This window comes from Zophobas morio, unplaced genomic scaffold (assembly GCF_036711695.1).
Source record: "Zophobas morio isolate AGI-343-1 ecotype UQ-CSIRO unplaced genomic scaffold, CSIRO_AGI_Zmor_V1 ptg000016l, whole genome shotgun sequence".
NCBI lineage: Eukaryota > Metazoa > Arthropoda > Insecta > Coleoptera > Tenebrionidae > Zophobas > Zophobas morio.
In genome coordinates this window covers 2100936-2122789 of record NW_026972121.1, presented here as the reverse complement: position 1 = coordinate 2122789, position 21854 = coordinate 2100936, and the positions used below count along the sequence as shown (strand labels likewise).

General features: G+C 36.7%; 1 protein-coding gene across 3 annotated transcripts in view; it reads left to right on the top strand.

The window, feature by feature from the left end:
• The window catches only part of LOC135129545 (protein unc-13 homolog A), a 186925-nt gene that overhangs the window by 81701 nt on the left and 83370 nt on the right, over positions 1-21854 (top strand). For all 3 annotated transcript variants that reach the window (XM_064056714.1, XM_064056711.1, XM_064056712.1), the window contains 2 exons: positions 6589-11505; positions 12760-12803. In XM_064056714.1, the coding sequence (XP_063912784.1) occupies positions 6832-11505; positions 12760-12803 (4718 nt within the window). In that variant the 5' untranslated portion in view covers positions 6589-6831. The remainder of the gene's footprint in view (positions 1-6588; positions 11506-12759; positions 12804-21854) is intronic.

Below are 21854 nucleotides of genomic sequence, written 5' to 3'. Positions count from 1 at the left end.
ATCACGATTGAGGTCGAGACGAATGGGTGGGGCTTATCTTTGGGGTTTCTTTTTTACTTAATACACTTAGTTTTCTTTCAACAACATGTTTCACATGGTCATTTCTGGTATAAAAATAAGAATTTTGCAATTAAACTCCGCCCTCCAGCTTACGACGAATAAAAAAAAACATCACAATTGAGATAGGACGGGTGGGTGGGGCTTGCTTATCCATTGACTTTCTTTTCATAATATACATAGTCTTGTTTCAACAATAAAATACGCACAATATCAAATGGTGAATTTGAGATTAGAATTATGTTTCAAGTATTATATTGTTGAACGAAAACTATATACATTAAGAAAACTATGCCAATGATTAAGCCCCACCCACCCGCCCTGCCTCAATTCTGACGAATCTTGTATTGGTCGTGAACCGGGAGGTGGAGCTTAAATGCAAAATCCTTATTTTTCTACAAGAAATTACCATGTGAAACATGTTTTGAGTATCGAGCTGATGTATGATATATTTTACCTTTTATTCTCAATATGCGTAGTCGTCTCGATCATTTAAAAACATGCTTCACATGGCCATTCCTGGTAGGAAAATAAGGATTTTGCAATTAAGCTCTGCCCCTTGGATTACGACGAATAAAAAAAATCATCACAATTGCGATAGGGCGGGTGGGCGGGGCTTATATTTTCCCTTTTTTTCTAAGTATACGTAGTCATCTTTTCACAGCAAGAGAAGCTCCGCCTCTCGGTCTGACAACGAATGAAAAATTGTTCAAAATTAAGATTGAGGCGGCAATGGGCGGAGCTTAATCTTTGCCTTTTTTTCCTAATATACATTGTATTCTTTGACGACCACGATAATCAAAAACATGTTTTTAATTTCTTGTACAGAAATAAGGATTTTGCAGCTAACCTCCGCCCTCTTGGCTGCCGACGAATGAAAAAAATCATCACAATTGCGATGGGGCGGGTGGGCGGGGCTTATATTTTCCCTTTTTTTTTTCTAAATATACGTAGTCAGCCTTTCACAGAAAGAGAGCTTCTCTTCTCAGACCGAGAGGCGGAGCTTCCGCCTCTCGGTCTGACAACGAATGAAAAATTGTTCAAAATTAAGATCGAAGTGGCTATGGGTGGGGCTTAATCTTTGGCTTTTTTTTCCTAATATACATTGTATTCTTTGACAAACACGATATTCAAAAACATGTTCTTAATTTCTCGTAGAGAAACAAGGCTTTTACAGTTAACCTCCGCCCTCTTGGCTGCCGACGAATTAAAAAAATCATCACAATTGAGATAGGGCGGGTGGGTGGGGCTTACATTTTGCTGTTTTTTCTGAATATGTGTAGTCTTCTTTTCACAACAAGAAACTTAAAACATATTTAATACGATAAAATTTTTTAGGGAAATATGTTTCACATTGCCATTTCTCGTGGGAAAATAAGGATTTTCCAATTAAGCTCCGCCCCCCGGCTTACTACGAATAAAAAAAAATCATCACAATTGCGATAGGGTGGGTGGGCGGGGCTTATATTTTGCCTTTTTTTTTTAATATACGTAGTCATCTTTTCACAGCAAGAGAAGATCCGCCTCTCGGTCTGACAACGAATGAAAAATTGTTCAAAATTAAGATCGAGGCAGCTATGGGTGGGGCTAACCTTTTGGCTTTCTTTTTTACTTAATATACTTAGTTTTCTTTCAACAACATGTTTCACTTGGTCATTTCTCGTAGAAAAATAAGAATTTTGCAATTAAACTCCGCCCTCCGGCTTACGACGAATAAAAACGATCATCACAATTGAAATAGGGCGGGTGGGTGGGGCTTACTTATCCATTGACTTTCTTCTCATAATATACATATCCTTGTTTCAACAATAAAATACACACAATATCAAATGGTGAATTTGAGAGTACAGTTATGTTTCAAGTATTACGTTGTTGAACGGAAACTATATATATTAAGAAAAAGATGCCAATGATTAAGCCCCACCCTGTCTCAATTTTGACGAAGTTTTTATTCGTCGTGAGCCGGGAGGTGGCGCTTGAATACAAAATCCTTATGTTTCTACAAGAAATTACCATGTGATACATGTTTTGAGTACCGTGCTGATATATGATATATTTTACATTTTGCTCTTAATATGCGTAGTCGTTTCGATAATTTAAAAACATGCTTCACATGGCCATTTCTCGTGGGAAAATAAGGATTTTGCAATTAAGCTCCGCCCCCCGGCTTACGACGAATAAAAAAAATCATCACAATTGAGATAGGGCGAGTGGGCGGGGCTTATATTTTGCTTTTCTTTTTCTTAATACATGTAGTCATCTTTTCAAAACAAGAAATTTAAGACATGTTTAAAATAGTAAATTTGTGAAGGGAAATATCGATTTTGCAATTATGCTCCGCCTCCCCGTCTGACAACGAATAAAAAATTCCTCAGAATTACGATCGAGGCGGGGCTTCATTTTTAGCTTTATTTTTTTCTTACCACACATCCTATTCTTTGAGGAAAACGATATTCAAAAACATGTTTTCAATTTCTCGTAAAGAAATAAGTATTTTGCAGTTAAGCTCCGCCCTCTGGACTCACGACGAATAAAAAAATCATCACAATTGAGACCGGGTGGGTGGGTGGGGCTTACTTTTTGCCTTTTCTTCTTAACGTGTGTATAGTGTTCTTTCGTTAATAAGAAAGTATAAAACATGTTTAAAATGGTATTTTTTTGTAGGGAAATACCTTTATTACGCTCCGCTCCTCGGTCTGACACCGAATAAAAAATTCATCACGATTGAGATCGAAACGGTTGGGTGGGGCTTATCTTTTGGCTTTCTTTTTTACTTAATACATTTAGTTTGACGATTTTTTTTATTCGTCGTGTACCAAAAGGGCGGAGCTTAACTGCAAAATACTTATTCCTCTTGATTCACGGCGAATAAAAAAAGATCAACATAATTTTGCCTTTTTATTAATATTTGTAGTCTTCTTATCACAAGGAACTTAAAACATGTCGAAAATGCTAAATGTTTGTGGAGAAATACGGATTTTGCAGTAAGCTCCGCCCTCTTGGCGCACGACGAATAAAAAAAACTATCACAATTGCGATTGGGAGGGTGGGCGGGGCTTATATTTTCCCTTTTTTTCTTAATATGCTATTCATCTTTTCACAACAAGAAACAAGTGTATTATTTTGCATATTTTGAATTCAGTTTATTCAGCAAAATTGTAGATGACGGCATCAAATTTTGGGAAAGATAAACAAAAAAAAATTATTAATATTTTGCAGTTCACACCATAACTGTAAACCCAATTTCCAGTACATATTTGTCAAATGGAACCTACTACAACACTTTCCTAGATTACACTGGGGAAATGTTCGTAACTGTATAAATATTTAATAAAAAAGTTGTATATTATTAAATTCCTTCAACAATTGAGATATGTTCACAGACATTTTATCAAAATGGTTATAGATATGTAGTCAACCCCTAACTTGGTGGTGTACCTCGTGAGTTAAAAAATTTCATTTTTTGCTGATCTCATAAAATTCTCGTTTCGAATTCAAAGCTTTCAAGTCAGGAAATTTTAATCCTTGTCTACCTTATTCTGTACACCTAAGTATTTATGGGATTATGGGAAGCCGCAAAGAAGAGGCGGAGAAACCTAATACCTCTTGCTTTTGGGTACCGACAATTCTTTTGCGTGCAAACAGTATAATAGAGACGGTATGTTTCTGTTTCTGTCTTCGTCCGACACAAGTACGCAGGTATACGTTTCTATGCTACAGTTTTAAACACCTTGCCAAAAAATAACCGTGTCGAACTTAAAATTTTTGCTACCTGCCTCTAAAACAGTCTTGAAAACCGCATTCGCCCTCACCACCCATTCCACCCCTTGTACTTATCGCCAGCGCCTCCGTGATTCCCCTAATAAAGAAAATAAAAAAATACAGCCCAGGAAATGAGTTCCCTTAATGACCCCTTAAATACACGAGACGAGGCGCAAATTGCCCGACGCATTCAGCTATGTAAATGTCATTTCTGACAATAAAACGTCGAGAATAAAGCGAAATCGATACATTCCGTCAAAGTCCGCGACCCTGAAGTCTCCTTCTTCGGCACCTGGATCAGCTACTCCGAGTCTTAAACTTCCCCAAGTTTAAAATTACCAAGACCCTACACATCAATAGCTGAATACCTAATGAAGAACACGCCGTCGCTAACGACCAGATGATGGTCCCATGCATTGTGTCGGCGCGGAACGCGTCACAGTCTAAGTCAATTTGGCAACGTGTGTGTGTAACCCTCAGCTCGGGCCCTTATCGATTCCGGTACCTCAGCTTTATGACAATTGGTTTCGCGTCTTTTCGAAACGGCGTGAATAAATTAATTTCCAAGTACGAAAATAAGGCTGTCAGGTTTGCGGAACGGAACTAATGGAAAAAATTCCGCTTCTTGCTAGTGCCGCTATGTGTGAATGCTGGAACAGATTACGAGATCGGAAATTAGGGTCACAGCGATCAATATTTGATTTCGTTCTTATTTTGGCGCTGGCTTTTTTCATAATTGATACGGAATCGATGTCTACCGAAATCGATACGGAGTTAAGACCGTTTTTGAGTTTTATTAGTTTTCGAGCCGGTGCAACAGGTGTTGATTAACGAGCCACATTACTTTCGATTTCTTAGAAATGGTTGTCAAGGCGAATTCATAAACTACATATACAAGAACATGTGATTTTATAAAATTTGAATAGCGTTTACCATGCACAATTTTCTCAGTCTGACGCTTCGTCTCGCGTCTTTAATAACCACATCACCGTCGAAAATTCATTTAGGCACAGAAATAGAAACGTGCCTCAACAAAGCAATTTTCACAACTCGGTTGGTGCCTTAATACAATTTAACACTTCGCAGACCTTGCGCGTTAAAACTAGTAAATTTTGATCACGTCCCGTAACCCATGTAGAACAAAAGGTAAATCAAGTCGTTTTCCGTCATTCGTAAAATAAAAAATAAGCCGTTTTTTGATATTTCGCTACCGGGTAACAATTTTAGTTTATGACCCTCATACATCTCTCTTTGAATAAAACATACAGGATTTGTGGTCATAAAACGAATCCAGTGTTTTATGTCTTTGTGCTTTTTAGTGTTAAAAAGAATGTTGAATTTTACGAAATGCAAAAGGTATAAATTGGGAATATGCGTTGAGCTTCGTTTAAAGCTCTTGTTAGAAGACAATGGATATGAATAGTAAGGGGAAGTCTCCTGGGAAATTCTCCATCGGTTGCCGCCAAGCTTCTTACGGTTATCCTAAAAACAATCCAAGTTTTCCAACTAATAGAGGCTCAGTTTTCCTGTCGCGAAAAACGGGCAGGTTTTTGGGGAGATCGTCGATTTGCGACGAAAAAATCAACACTGGAGCACTTCCTGTCGATATCGATAGTCAGAATTTTACTGTTGCTTCAGCTCGTAAAAGCTTAGATAAGACTGCTCGTAAAATTAACCTACAAGTGCGAAAACCTACGTACTGATAAAATAAGGTCGATAAGAGTGACACGACAAGTTTAAAACGCCGCATAGCTGAAAACAATTCCCCATGACCCTAAATATTTCAGTGGGTCTATACCGAAAGAATTGATTAAAGTAATACCCAGAGCATCTTTTTTGTTCGAATAAGAGTGAAAAGCGACCGTTTCTTGTTTGCTTTATTTACCCGAGCGTATGTTCCCCCATTTTCTTTTATTTGTTTTTGGGAAACATGTGGTAAGACCATTTAGCAAACTTAGCTCCTGCTACCCTCATCGTTAGAGCTGGCAGCGTCTCTAAATCAAAAATAGACCCTTTCACTTTCTAAAGTGGTCGGTAAATAATTAATCCCGACGAAAAGTGTACACTTTGAAAAGTTCACTGAATCGATGCGTGTCGTTGAAACGTATTTTACAGTCCTCGATAAGTAAATTAATTCGTTTGATGCAACTAACAGCGCATGAATACTGTGCAATTTGTGCCGCTGGTCCGCCCCTGAATAAATCATCTCTTTCGGCATACATAATTTCGGTGGACGTGTGGAACAATGGGACAAAACAAACAAAAATCGATAATTAACTGAGCACAGTTTTGGGCTTTAATGTACATGTGCTTTAGAACTTAGAGGGGTTAGTGACTTGACCTTCGCGGTCTAAATGATACGCCGATGTTGCTAAACCAGGAGCATGAATCGCAGAGGCAAATCACCCCCAGGTACGAACGCGATACTTCATTTCGAATGCGTCTTCATATTTCAGATCGAGATACAAAAATACAATTTTCCTGTGCACACAGTTTTAATATTCTATTCTCTCCATTTCAAATAAAAACAGAGACGCATTTCACGTTTTGACTGACGGCGGTTCTATTATTCATGCCATCGTTCCAAATATTTATTTAAACAAAAATCCTGACATTCTCTGACAATTATTCGATTAGTGAAATAGCGGGATAATGGAATTTAATACTGGTAAATAACTAACTGATTATATTGTATGTTGAAAAACCGCTGCTGCATTAGTAACTCGATCATCCACTACTTCCGTCCATCACGCCTCACCTTTTTTGCAGATGTTGTCCAAGAATGAGCCTCAGACGGATACGGCAAAAATGACTCTGCGAGTGTGTCACGTGGCGAGTGACGGTCGTGAGCGGGCCATCTTCCCCACAGACATTTCACGCCACCCCCAAGATGCTTTCCGATCCGTCGCGTAAACGCTTAAGCTTCTGAGTGAGTGCCCGGGCAACATATCATGCCGAATCGTCTCCGGGTCGTGATCAAATAGACTAAAATGTAGTAGGACCCGCGGAAAAATGAGTGAAAACGTGCACCGTATCGCCGACGGTACCATGGCGCCCGTCATGGCGCAGAACTATGACGCCAACGTCGACTACGTCATCAACGAGTACATGGAGCGACTTGGCACCCGCCTGAACATCCTCGAGACCGAGCTCAAGTACGCGTGGCGCGCTCTGGACCTGTTGTCGCAGGAGTACATCAAGATGTGGGAGCGTCTGGAGAAGCTGGAAGGGTTGCTGTACGAGCAACAGAGCGTCATCTCGCAGCTGCTGGACTTTTACACGTCGGGAGGGGCGGGGTGCAGGCAGAACATGGGGGCGGGGGCTGCGGCGGTTCTGGACACCAGGCTGGGGGAGCTGGAGGTGATTCGGGAGATTCTCGGGAACGGGACGGTGGAGGATGGGTTGGAGGAGGGTCTGGATGTGAGTAGAGTGCAGTCGGCGGCTATCCAAGAACTGGAGTTGGATGAAATGCACGTGCCCGACGAGGCGTTCTACAGGAGTTTGAATCAAGCGTACAGGGAAGATTTGGTGGGGTGCGACCTGTCGGCTCAAGGGAGTCAGCTGGGGATGATCTGGGAAGAGCGCGAAGATGCAGACGACAACAACGAGAAGAAGAACGAGCTGAAGAAGTTGGAGCATCTGGATGAATCCGAAGAGGTGTTTAGTGCGTTAGATTACAAAGACTATAGAGGTAACTCTCCTTGTGTTAGTGAACAGGATATAGCTCAACTTTCTCGTATAGATACTATAGATCATGTAGCGATCGAAAAGCTGAACGAATTAGACAGACTGAGTAGCAAACTACAGCAGGACTCGGATAATATCAAACAGTTGCAGCGGAAACTTTTAGAGTCGCCTATAACCATCTCGCAGGAAGGCGAGACCAAAGCTTTGGAAGACAACTCGAAGTCGTTGGACGAGCACTTGAGACACATGTATAACGAGTCCGAGAGCTGGAGCTTCTCGAGTAGCTCGAGAGATCAAGACGAGCTCATCCTGCTGGCAAAATCCGAACTTCCTAATTCCATCCCGTATTCAACTAGACCTAGCTCAAGATTATCCGTGACTGATAGCGTTATAGGAACCGATACCGAAGTAGCCGAAGTTTTAGCCGGTGGAATCCGAACACCAACATCGCCTAGACGTCGTTCTGAAGTGAGCAGTTGTAGCGCTCCTTTCACCACCGTGACCGGGAGGCTCGCCTACAGCGCCGCCGTGCAACATGTAGACGCCGCGGCGGCCGCCAACTCCAAAAACCCCTTCTACTGCGGCAACTCCTTGATCGCAGCATCCTACGAAACAGTTCCTTGCTCCACCCCCAACATCTTCAACATCAAATCCGAACGAGCCCCCTCTCCTTCGTTATCGGTTTGCAGCGTGAGAACGCGCCAAGACGGTTACATCGCTGCCGGCACAACGAATTCCGATGAAGTACAAAGTAAAGGGGCGTCGCCTAGTCCGCCGCCACCTGCTCCTCTAGACGTATGCGACGCGTTCCTGATGCCTAATAGTACAGCTCCTGTACCACACACAGGACCTAGCCCAGTCTTCCTCGGTACAGACGCGGTACCGTCATCGTCAATTAACCTAGAACCGAGAAGGTCGCCAAAAACATCTCCCAAGAGAAACAAGTCGAACATAGTAGCTGCAAAGTCCGACTCGGGCTTGTCATCCATGAGCGGCTGGTCCAGTCTGGAAAAATCACCAGGTTCTCCCAAAAACCTCACGTCGAAAATCGCTGCCTTAAACTACTACGCTGATGCCGGGGCGAGACAGGCGAGCAACCGCCCGGCGTCTCCGGCGCCGGTCCAACCCGACGAACGCCCGTACCTTGAATCCAACACCGATTCCATCATCACCCCACACACCAATATCTTGCCGGGGGGACATCATCTTTCGGCCTTCACCACGGTCAAGTCTCCGTGTAGCTTGGAGACGTCTGAAGGGTACGGGACGTTCGTGCCCGCACCCGCTCCTGCGTCCGATATCAACGTGAGCCCCCGCCGGAAAAAGCACCACGCTACGAAAGCCAACTCGTTCGGAGAGTTTATGTACCGCAACGACCAACCTGCGATTTATTCGGTGGCGGGTAGTAATAGGGAAACGTACACGTCGGTCTACACCAGCAACAGCGCAGATTACATCAACCAAACTATCAACTATCCCGATTTGATTGAGCCTTACGAAAACAACGAATTCCATAATACACAACGGCATTTTACATACAATTCGCTTACAACGACCCAGGCCCCAACCGACTCACCCGGTTCTGGAAGAAGGAGGTCTTTGTCGAGGATGTACTCCACGAGTAACGGCCACGACGGAGTCGCCAATCATGAAGGTTACAAGACGGCGATGTACAGAACCATGTTTCCTAGTGGAAATATCACGGACGCCCTTTCCTACTACCCGACATCATCAAGGTACGAAAGTGGGGTCGTAAATTTACCGCAAACAGACTACAACGATCCTTCGGCGTGGCTGAGTTGTCCTCCGGATGGACACTACCAGGACAGTGCGAGCCCGAGTAGCTCAATGAGGTCGACCGAAACGTCGGACTACAACCAGAGTCCTTACCTGGATCAAAGGAGACAACCCCAGCGTCACCAACAACCCATATACGAAAACCAGACGCAAATCGACCAGCACAACAGGCAGTGGAACCAAAGACAAGAAATACCATACCTAGAGCTAGACCTGAGGAACAGGAACGTTCCGGAATACATAGTACAGCAACAGCAACACGGAGACAATAAATACTTTGACGCTAGCAACGTTATAATCACGCAATCAGGGTACATTACTATAAACTCAGAAACCGTTGATACTCACCGTGACGAAAAAACGAAAAAGAGTAAAAAGGGGAACACGCTACGATCCGCGATGAGTTCAGTAAGTCACTGGCTGCCCGACCTACACCTAACCAAGCGACACCGGTCTTACTCCCTCCCGTCAGGCGTAAGACGAGAAGACTTAGAAAAGAGCAAAAGCACCCACGTCAAGAGCAACGTCGCCCCTCGTCGGAAAAAAAAGAACGCTATTGTGTCCACGGTTTCCGGAATACTACAAAAAGCCAAACGAAAAACCCATTTCCAACAACCCACGCAATCTTTATCCGACCCAGAACAGTCCGAAAACGAATGGGTCCTACACCGAGCGAGCTCCGTCGTCTCCGAAGACGACCGAAGCGAAGACAGCTACAGCCTCTTCGAAAACCAACCCGACCGCGATTTATTCGCTAAAGTCTCCAAACCCAAAACCAGAAACAACAGTCAACAAGAAGCCGCCCCCAAACCTGAAGAAGATCAATTACAACTTCAGTTCGAACCGGTGAAGAAGTCTCCACAGACCAGCGACGCGAGTCCCCGGCAAGAGCAAGATTTCAACGGCGACGCGCTCGCTGCCGAAGAAGAAATTTCAGGAAAAAGTACGGGCAGCGGCTCCAGTACTATTTTTCCCACCATGGGCGACACCAAAAGAAGTTCGGCGTCGTCAGAAAAAAGCGACGAAACCGTCATCACCGAAAACAAAATGGTAGTGGTAGTGGGTGGAGCCTCCATGGAATTCGCTGTGTCAAGAGCCTTGGGTAAATACAGACAACAAAAGCAGACATCATCGTGTTCAGACGACCAATTGTCCGAGCAAGGTGTGGTGATCGAAGAAATCGCCAGTGAAGAACACCAAGAAATTGAAGAAAACAAACCCGAAAAACTGGTCGAACAAGCGTCCACTGAAAGTCAGTATAGCGATACGAGCAAAGTCGTCTCCAACGGTGAATTGACTCTCGAAGGAAGCCCATCAGCGTCCAGTTTACGAACGCAAGTTCACAAGTACCTGCCACGACACCAACAAAGCTTGGAGATTCCTGGCCACAAAGGCGAAGACGACGATAGCAAAAGTACGCACTCTTGGCGCAGTACTTCTCGGGTGTCGTCACGACGACAAAGCACCGAAGACAGTATTGACAGCGAAGACGAATGGTACTGCTACGAGCTCCGTAAACTCGAAGAGATGGAGCGCCAGTCGCAACTGGAAGCCGAAATGGGTGCCACTTTACGCGAAGAACCCGAACTGGAAGAGTTCTACGAACCGTACGAAGAAGTCAAAGAAAGAATGTCATTCGTTTTAAGAGAACTCCGAATGAAAGCCAAAGTCGTCGAAGGGGTCCTAGATGAAAAAGACAATAACATCCACGTTATCCAGTCGGCGAAGCACCGAGAAAACAACAACCACAACTCGTACGAAGTGGAAGAAGCCCACGCTTTGTTCGACAAAATCAATGAATTTAAAGAAGAACCCGAGGAAGAAGAACCATCCCGTGAGCCGTCCCCTCCACCTAAAGACGAAGAGCACTCGTCAGGCGAAACCTCGGGTCCTGACAGCCCGCACATCAGTGTCGACGAGGAAGAAGAAGACGTCAACCAAGAGTTCGCCAGGTGTCACGTACAAATGAAAGAGAAACCGCTCGAAGAGGCACCGATCGAAGAAGAAGAACCGAAACCCGAGAAGACCCCCGAGTTGCCTAAAATTAAAATAGACGCCGACACCACCAAACCCGAACTAGCTAAAGAAGCGTCCGCTCAAATGGGTAGTAAATGGAAGCTACTCAAAGCTTTGAAAGAACGTAAGGCGGAAGAGAAGAGTAACCAAGTTAAAGTTCCTGAAACGACGACTGAAAAGGATAAAGTGAGTATGCTGGGGATGATGCAGAAGTTTTACGAGATACACGTTAAGACATAGTCATAGATGAGATGAGTAGTTGCACCAAGTGTTACAAATCGCAGCAAATAAATTTTGGATGTAAGCTTTGCCTTCAAATGTATGTCACAAAGATTATTGTAACCGAAAGCTTGTTAGGTCACCAATTATGTAAAAAAGGTCAATAATGTAATCAGAGTCAATTTTCAATGCAGGTAAATTCAAAAATAATAAAATTTATGGTGATAGGGATAAAGGCTAGGGTCAACGGTGGATGGATATATTTATTTACCCATAATCATGTCACACTCCATATCATAAGCCATATCGTCTGAATCATAGCTGCACAGATTGTTACTATTAATTTAATGTTGTTAATCGTGTCGCCACACCTAAATGTATACAGTCAAAAGAGATTGACATTATGATTATTAGACTAAAGTGTTTATACTATCATTCGCGTTACGCAGGCTCTGAAACGTCCAAAATCTCTTAAATTAACTGTAAAAAGTCATATATACTCACTTCCTCAGACGTAATAACTAGATTTAACACATCGTCTTTTCCTCTAAAAAATTTCCTTTAGATACTATTGACAATAATTTGTTCGAGCTTCTGCAACAATAACGACTTGTAAAATACTATACATACTAATAGCGTAATTATTCTAAACTAAATAACACTACTTTCCTCACCCCCATGTCACGTCACTCTTCACAATGCATGCATAATCCACCCCACCATCGAGCGCTAACCAATTCTTGTAAATAAAGTCAAAATTTTCAAAGGTTCTACCTACTGACCAAAACGGTACGCTTAAAAAATTTACTTTACACGTGATAGTATAAATGCACGATTGTTCATACGGTCCCGTTTAGCTTCTAACCCTTAGACTGTTCTCATAATGACAATCTCAGTATATACCAATTAGTAGACGATGAGACTATTAGAAGTGAGTTTAGGCAAAGTGTGTACTATGGCATAGGTCGCATACATCCGCACAGTATAGTATTGATGTTAGCAGTATTATAACGACGCTTATCTAGGACAGTTGCTTCAAGAAAGACATTGTGCTAAGATAATAAGTTTGTATACCCTGTTCCGACACTGTAAGATTGTTATTTTAATACTATTGTTGTATTTTGGAATGTGTTAAGAATAAAGTGTTTTGTTAGTCTGATTGTTGCCCCGATTGGGGACGTTGTGTTGATTCACTATTTATGTTACTTTTTTTGTTTTTAGAATGGGTCGGGACTCAGCGGCGACTCGGCCAACAGGGCGAATGGGTAAGTAATCGTCAATAATTCCTCGCAATCTCACGCGATCTTGACCATCTCCAGTCGTTTCAACAGCTCCGCTATCAGTGAAACAGAACAAACAAAACCGAAAAAACGGAAGCGTCACTCTGTACTAGATAAAACTTTATCTAACACGACTTCGCAAAAACCCAATTCTCTTCCTCGTGTGTAAAAATTAATTAACCCACCTATTTACATAATGAAAGTTAAAATTAATTTACACCGCCGAGTCCAAGCACGTTCCCAATTCACCACTTTTAGCAAAACTGTGTGAAATAAAACGTGCAGCAGAGTCAAGAGAAACGGATAAATTTCCGCCGAATCACCCCATTGAATAAAACGTTTGCGGCGCCGTAAAAATATTAGTACTCCTTCAAGAGATCAGATTCGAAATTTCACATGAATACCGCAATACGGGACATTTGTATTCGGGATGCATTGGCGTGGCTCGGGCATCCATGAATTTCGTACGAGGAAAAACAAAGCGAAAAATATTAGAAAAATATTACGGAAGTAAAGACCAAATGCTGCCAACGCACATGGTAGCGACGAAAATTTTGCCACGTTCGTTTATTGTAATCGACATCCGGCTCGAAGGACTAACGCGTGCTCCTTCGAGCCGGATTTAACGAAAAACTTGTGTTTGACACTGAATTAGCATTTTATGAAATATCTGCGACATCCGAACATTTACTCGTACAAATTGAGCCATATTCGGGTGTTAAATCAACTTCTTGCGTCTCTGGTCGTTAAAATTAATGAAAATCGTCGATCTTGGAGGGATTTAAACGATTCTATTCAACGATTCCGACTGGGGTTCGTGTGCTCGAATAAGCCACTTTATACTCGCACAGGATATCGCGTGACCCTTAATAATAACGAAATGACCCTTTTACCCTGTTTGATATGAGCGTAGATTAATTGCCGCCGTTGCGTTGCGCATATGCGCAACTAGTGCTAGTTTCGGCTGCATATTGATGCTAGGAATGGGGTTTGTGATTAATCATTCCTGTGTACAAGGTTGCGGTTGATGCGAAATTTGATACGCAGGGAAAAGGGAGGATTCTCATGCATAAAGAGCGGATTCCGAGCAAAGGGCAAATGCCTTTATCATTTTGGTTGTAGACAAATGTTCACCTTTTTTGCCTATTTTGTTCTAAAATCTGAATTTTATATACATATTTTGTTCTCGAAGAAACTTGACAATAAAACTTTGCCCTTACTTTTGGAAAGAAACTGCTAAAATAATATTCCTGAGGAATCAACTATTGAGTTATTTTAGATTATACTTTAGTAGGTGATTAAATATAAATGTAAAAAATATCGAGAACCTGTCAAAGTTTAAGGTTATAAGTGTCAAACATTCTTAAAAAAAATGTCAAAAGTGATACGTCAAATAAACATAAAATGTCAGACATATCAAAGATATCAAATATTTCTAAACTGTCAAAATAACAAAACGTCAACCTTCTTAACAAAAAAAACAAAGAATTCAAACACATCAAATATTTTAAAATTGTCAAAAATCAAAAATTTCCAAAACACGGATAAAATTACAAAAATGGTTAAAATGTGAACGATGTCAACTACTCTAAAGACTACCAGAAATATAATTTATAGAAAAAATTAAAATGTCACATATGTTCAAAACATCAAACACGTCATAGTTATCCAGAATATGAAGAAAAAAAATCTAAAGAAAGATCAAAAATATTATATAAACATAAAGAATATCGTAAATGTCTAGGAATGTCAATGTTACAAGTTTCAACAATTCTTTAAAAAAATCACCAATAATATGTCAAATATACGTGAAAATGTCACACATTAAGTATTTCAAAATTGTCAAAAATAACAAGAGGTCAACATTCTTAAAGTTGACAAAAAAGTCAAAAAAGTGGAACACATCGAATATTTCAAAATTGTCAAAAATAACAAGGAACCAACATTCCTAACATTGACAACAAAAATCAAAAATCAAAATGTTAAAAAGATCAGAAACAAATATATTAAACTTTTAATTTTAAAATGTCAAAAATTATAGTTAATATCAAAAAAACTGAAAAACGGAAAGAGACGATAGTAAAATAACCAGGAAAAGCGAAAAATTTATTAATTGAAAATCATGATATAGAAAATGTAAAAAGAAACTAAAAAATGAAAAAACGCATAATTTGAAAAATTTGAAAGTGAAAACTCGAAAAATTGGAAATCTAACAATTCAAGGAACAAAAAACCTGAAAGACTAAAAATTGAAAAAAATTGAAAAGTTGGAAAATTGAGAAATGAAAATATCCAAATTTTGAAAAATTGTACTCAAATTGCAAAAATGTACAAGTGAAAAATGGTACAAGTATAGAAAAGAAAACTTGAAAACTTAAAAAATAAAAAATCGGAAAATAATTGATAAATCGGAAACGTCGACAAATCGAAAAATGAATGTCGAAAATTTTTAAAATTAAAAAACTAAAATTTGAATAAAATTTAGTTTTCATTGATGTCCCTGAGAAGCTAAATTATTAAGAAATATTTTTTCCGAGTAATTTACCTTAAAATTTTAATTTAAAAATGTCAAAAATTATAGTTAATATCAAAAAAACTGAAAAACGGAAAGAGACGATAGTAAAATAACCAGGAAAAGCGAAAAATTTATTAATTGAAAATCATGATATAGAAAATGTAAAAAGAAACTAAAAAATTAAAAAACGCATAATTTGAAAAATTTGAAAGTGAAAACTCGAAAAATTAGAAATCTAACAATTCAAGGAACAAAAAACCTGAAAGACTAAAAATTGAAAAAAATTGAAAAGTTGGAAAATTGAGAAATGAAAATATCCAAATTTTGAAAAATTGTACTCAAATTGCAAAAATGTACAAGTGAAAAATGGTACAAGTATAGAAAAGAAAACTTGAAAACTTAAAAAATAAAAAATCGGAAAATAATTGATAATTCGGAAACGTCGACAAATCGAAAAATGAATGTCGAAAATTTTTAAAATTAAAAAACTAAAATTTGAATAAAATTTAGTTTTCATTGATGTCCCTGAGAAGCTAAATTATTATTAAGAAATATTTTTTCAGAGTAATTTACCTTCATAGTAAGACCTCGAAAATCATTACAATAAAAATTCAATCTCCAAAATAACAAAACGTCAATTTTCTTAAATTGACAAAAAAATCAAAGAATTCAAACACATCAAATATTTTAAAATTGTCAAATATATAAAAGGTGTTAACATTCTTAAAATTGACAAAAAAAATCAAAAAGTCGGGGTTAAAATGTTAAAAATGTTAAATAACTCAAGAATGTCAAAAGCGAAATCTCTACAAAAAAGTTTGACAGCAAAAACTTTCAAAACACGGATAAAATGACAGAAATGGTTAAAATGTGAACAATATCAACTACTCTAAAGATATCCAGACTGCCCGAAATAAAATTTATAGAAGAAATATAAAATGTCACATATGTTCAAAACATCAAACACGTCATAGTTATCCAGAATATGCTGAAAAAAAATCTAAAAAAAGATCAAAATGTCAAAAATTTTATATAAACCTAAAGAATATCGAAAACGTCTAGGAATGTCAATGTTTAAGGTTACAAGTTTCAACAATATAAATCATAAATATACGTGGAAATGTCAGATATGGCAAACACGTCAAATATGTCAAAATTGTTAAAATAACAAGGAGCCAACATTTCTAACATTGACAAAAAAAATCAAAAATAAAAGTGTTAGAAAGCTCAGAAACAAATATGTTAAACTTTTAATTTAAAAATGCCAAAAATATTAAATAATTCAAGAATGTTAAATATCAAAAACTATAACATCAAAAAAACTGAAAAAATGAAAAACTGAAAAACGGAAAGAGACGATAGTAAAATAACCAGAAAAAGCGAAAAATGTATGAATTGAAAATCATGATGTAAAATATATATCTAAAAAGAAACTAAAAAATTAAAAAAAAACGCATAATTAGAAAAATTTGAAAGTGAAAACTCGAAAAATTGTAAATCGAACAATTCAAGGAACAAAAAAACTGAAACACTAACAATTGAAAAAAATGGAAAAGTTGAAAAATTGAGATATTAAGATATCCAAATTTTGAAAAATTGTAAAATCGGAAAATTGCAAAAATGTACATGTCAAAAATCGTACAAGTATAGAAACGAAAACTAGAAAACTTGAAAAATAAAAATAGATAACTAAAAAATCCCAAATGTCGAGAAAATAAAAATCCAAAAACAAAATCTATAAATTGAGGGATTCGCAAACTGAAAAACCGACAAATCGAAAAATGAATATCGAAAGTTTTTAAAATTAAAAAATTAAAATTTGATTCTAATATGGAATATGTAAACGAAAAGAAAAACGCAAAATTGGAAACCGAAAACTAGAAAAATTGCAAACTGAACAATTCAAGGCACAAAGAAGATTAAATATTTTAAAAAATTCAAAAATTCAAAAACTGAGAAATTGAAAAATCCAAATTTTGAAAAATTGCAAAATGGAATAATTGCAAAAACGTAAAATTGAAACGCCAATACAGAACATTTAGAATGCGAGCGCAGCGAGCACGTTCAGGTGTAATTTAAAAAAATATTCATGTGTGTCCTGGAGAAACTAAATTTATTTACGAGAGAATTTTTTAATGTCTAAAAAAGTAAATCTTGAAAATGTTTGTAAACATTAAAATTGGAGAGACCCTAGCTACCGGAACGTGCTCGCTGCGCTCGTATTCTAAGTATGTTTTTTAATCTACAGAGTTATTTTATTAGTATAACTGAACCCAAATAACTTCTCTGAGATCGTTTCTTGCATATTTCTGAAACTAAATATCAAAAAAAAGAACGTCTAGAACGCGAGCGCAGCGAGCACGTCCAGGTATAATATAAACAAGTTTTCATTGGTGTCCCTGAGAATCTAAATTATTAAGAAATATTTTTTTGTTGTTGAAATTTTAAAAATTGGAAACTGAAATATACCGAGTGTGCTCGCTACGCTCGCCTTTCAGGAGTTGATTTTTTCATAGTAATTTACCTTCATAGTAAGATGTCGAAAATCATTACAATAAAAATTAATTTTCAAAATTGTCGAAAATAACAAGGCGTCAACATTCTTAAAATTGATAACAAAAATTCATCGAAAGTTGTTTCTCCAGAACTTTTTCATTTTTCTACAAAAATTTATCATTTTAAATATGTTTTAAATTTCCTGTTGTGACAAGAAGTCTACACAAATTAAGAAAAAAAGGAAAATATAAGCCCCGCCCACCCGCCCTATTTCAATTGTGACGAATTTTTATTCGTCGTGAGCCAAGAGGGCGGAGCTTAATTGCAAAATCCATATTTGTCTACAAAAATTTACATGTTTTAAGTCTCTTGTTGTGAAATACATATTAAGAAAAAAAGGAAAATGTAAGCCCCACCCGCCCGCCCTGTCTCAATTGTGGCGAAGTTTTATTGGTCGTGAGCCAAGAGGGCGGAGCTTAAATGCAAAATCCATATTTGTCTACAAACATTTACCACTTTGAACATGTTTTAAGTTTCTTGTTGTGAAAAGATGACTACGTATATTAATAAAAAATTGGTCGAAAGTTGTTTCGACAGAACTTCCCTCGCAACAAAAGTACAGTGAAATATATCCAGTATTTTCGTGTTGAATTTTTACTTTACACAATTTTGTGATGACCTCATCAATATTTTTGAAAGGACAAGTATATAAACTTGGATTGGTGTAGTGTAGTACTTGCTAAGATAACACTGACTGTGGCAAACGACAAACCCTCTAAGTGGGTGGGGCTAGAATAGATTGATTTGGTAAATGACATAACCTCCAAGAAAAAAAAGGGTGGGTGGGCGGGGCTAAATCTATCTAAGATAGGACTGAACAATATTAAGACTAGTCAGTGGAACGAAGAAGGGGTGGGTGGGCGGGGCTACAACTTAAAACCAGAAAAAAGCTAAATTTAGCACCACCCTCTGTCTTTCTGAATTTCACTGACAAAATCGAAAAATTTCAAAATTGGAAAGTCGAGGAATTAAAACAAAGGAAGTGAAAAAAGGAAAAATTGTGATATAAAATCCAGAAAATGAAACTTAAAAAATCGGGAAAATGGAAAATAAAGATCAAGAAAGGAAAAATTGAAAAATTTGGAAGTCGAGAAATTGAAAATTTGAAAAAATTAAACGTGAAAAACGAAAAATTATGAAACCGAACACTGAAAAATGGCACAATTGGAAAAGCAAATAAAATGAAAAGACGAAAAATTGTGATATTAATGAACAGTAAATTCGAAGAAGTATGAAAAAACGAAAAATTCGTAGTTTCATTTTTTCGATTTTACCATTTTTTCCGATTTTACAGTTTTTCGACTTTCATATTTTTCCACTTTTCAGTTTTTCGTTTTTTCAACTTTTCTAATAAAAAAAAATTAAAAATTACAAATTCGTAACTTTCAAAAATCAAAAATTACACAACGGAAAAGTCTAAAATGAAAACTGAAAAATGTAAATATTGGAAATGAAGAAATTGGAAAATTGACGAAACGAAAAATTTAAAAATGGACAGATTGAAAATAGAGAAACTTAACAACTGAAAAACAGTAAAATCGAAAAAATTAAATATGTATTGTAGTCGAAATATTGGAAAACTAGTAAATCGGAAAATCGGATAACTGGAAACCCATAAATTGCAAAATTGAGAAATTAAAAAATTAGCAAATAGGGGAATTGAAAAATCAAAAATTGAAAATTTGAAAAACTCAATAAAGAAAAAATTATAAAATCAAAAGAAACATTGAAAAAATAAAGGAAGTTAAAAAACGAAAAATTGTGATAAAAAATCGAGAAAATCTAAATTAAAAAATCTGGAGAATGGAAAATAAAAATCGAGAACTTGAAGAAATTAAAAAATGAAGAATTGAAATATCGAAAAATTGCTAAATTGAAAAAATGAAAATCTGGAAGTCGACAAATTGAAAAAAAAAATCGAGAACTTGAAGAAATTGAAAATTTGAAAAAATTAAACTTGAAAAACGAAAAATTATGAAACCGAACATTGAAAAATGGCACAATTGGAAAAGTAAATAAAATAAAAAGACAAAAATTGTGATATTAAAGAACAGTAAATTCGAAGAGGCATGAAAAACGAAAAATTCGTATTTTCATTTTTTCGTTTTTACCATTTTTTCCGATTTTTGAGTTTTTCGACTTTCATATTTTTCCACTTTTTCAGTTTTTCGTTTTTTCAACTTTTCGAATAAAAAAAATTAAAAAAAGACAAAATCGTAACTTACAAAAATCAAAAATTACACAACGGAAAAGTCTAAAATGAAAACTGAAAAATCTAAATATTGGAAATGAAGAAATTGGAAAATTGACGAAACGAAAAATTTAAAAATGGACAGATTGAAAATAGAGAAACTTAACAACTGAAAAACAGTAAAATCGAAAAAATTAAATATGTATTGTAGTCGAAATATTGGAAAACTAGTAAATCGGAAAATCGGATAACTGGAAACCGATAAATTGCAAAATTGAGAAATTAAAAAATTAGCAAATAGGGGAATTGAAAAATCGAAGATTGAAAATTTGAAAAACTCAATAAAGAAAAAATTATAAAATCAAAAGAATCATTGAACAAAAATAAAAGAAGTCAAAAAACGAAAAATTGTGATAAAAAATCGAGAAAATCAAAATTAAAAAATCTGGAGAATGGAAAATAAAAATCGAGAACTTGAAGAAATTAAAAAATGAAGAATTGAAATATAGAAAAATTGCTAAATTGAAAAAATGAAAATCTGGAAGTCGACAAATTGAAAAAAAAAAATCGAGAACTTGAAGAAATTGAAAATTTGAAAAATTAAACTTGAAAAACGAAAAATTATGAAACCGAACATTGAAAAATGGCACAATTGGAAAAGTAAATAAAATAAAAAGACGAAAAATTGTGATATTAAAGAACAGTAAATTCGAAGAGGCATGAAAAAACGAAAAATTCGTATTTTCATTTTTTCGTTTTTACCATTTTTTCCGATTTTTGAGTTTTTCGACTTCCATATTTTTCCACTTTTTCAGTTTTTCGTTTTTTCAACTTTTCGAATAAAAAAATTAAAAAATTACAAAATTCTAACTTTCAAAAATCAAAAATTAAACAACGGGAAAGTCTAAAAAGAAAACTGAAAAATCTAAATATTGGAAATGAAGAAATTGGAAAATTGACAACACGAAAAATTTTAAAATGGACAGATTGAAAATAGAGAAACTTAAAAACTGAAAAAGAGCAACATCGAAAAAATTAAATATGTATTATAGTCGAAATATTGGAAAACTAGAAAATCGGAAAATCGGAAAATCGGATAACTGAAAACCCATCAATTGCAAAATTGAGAAATTAAAAAATTAGAAAATCGGGGAATTGAAAAATCAAAGATTGAAAATTTGAAAAACTCAATAAAGAAAAAATTATAAAATCAAAAGAAACATTGAAAAAATAAAGTAAGTTAAAAAATGAAACATTGTGATCAAAAATCGAGAAAATCAAAATTTTAAAATCTGGAAAATGAAAAATAAAAATCGAGAACTTGAAGAAATTAAAAAATGAAGAATTGAAATATCGAAGAATTGCTAAATTGAAAAAATGAAAATCTGGAAGCCGACAAATTGAAAGATTAAAAAAATTTAAGCGGAGACAACCGAAAGTTGTGAAACCGAAAAATCGAGAAAAAAATAGAAAAAATGAAACAAGGAAACATTGCGATATCAAAAAATTATAAAAAACTGTAGGAAAAAGGCAAACTTAGCCCCGCCCACCCACTCGTTCTCTCATTTTGTTCTTCAGAGATAAGAAATAAATGTTATAGGAAATATAACAAACAAATTACGATTAACGTTTTTTTTAACAGCCTCCGTTCTATTAGTTCCAATTTTCACTTTACAAGGAACAGATAATTCGCCCCGCCCACCAACCCCGCCTCCATTTCAGTGATTCATTTTGTCTAGTCCGAATGAAAGGTGGATCTAAATTGAAGAGAGAT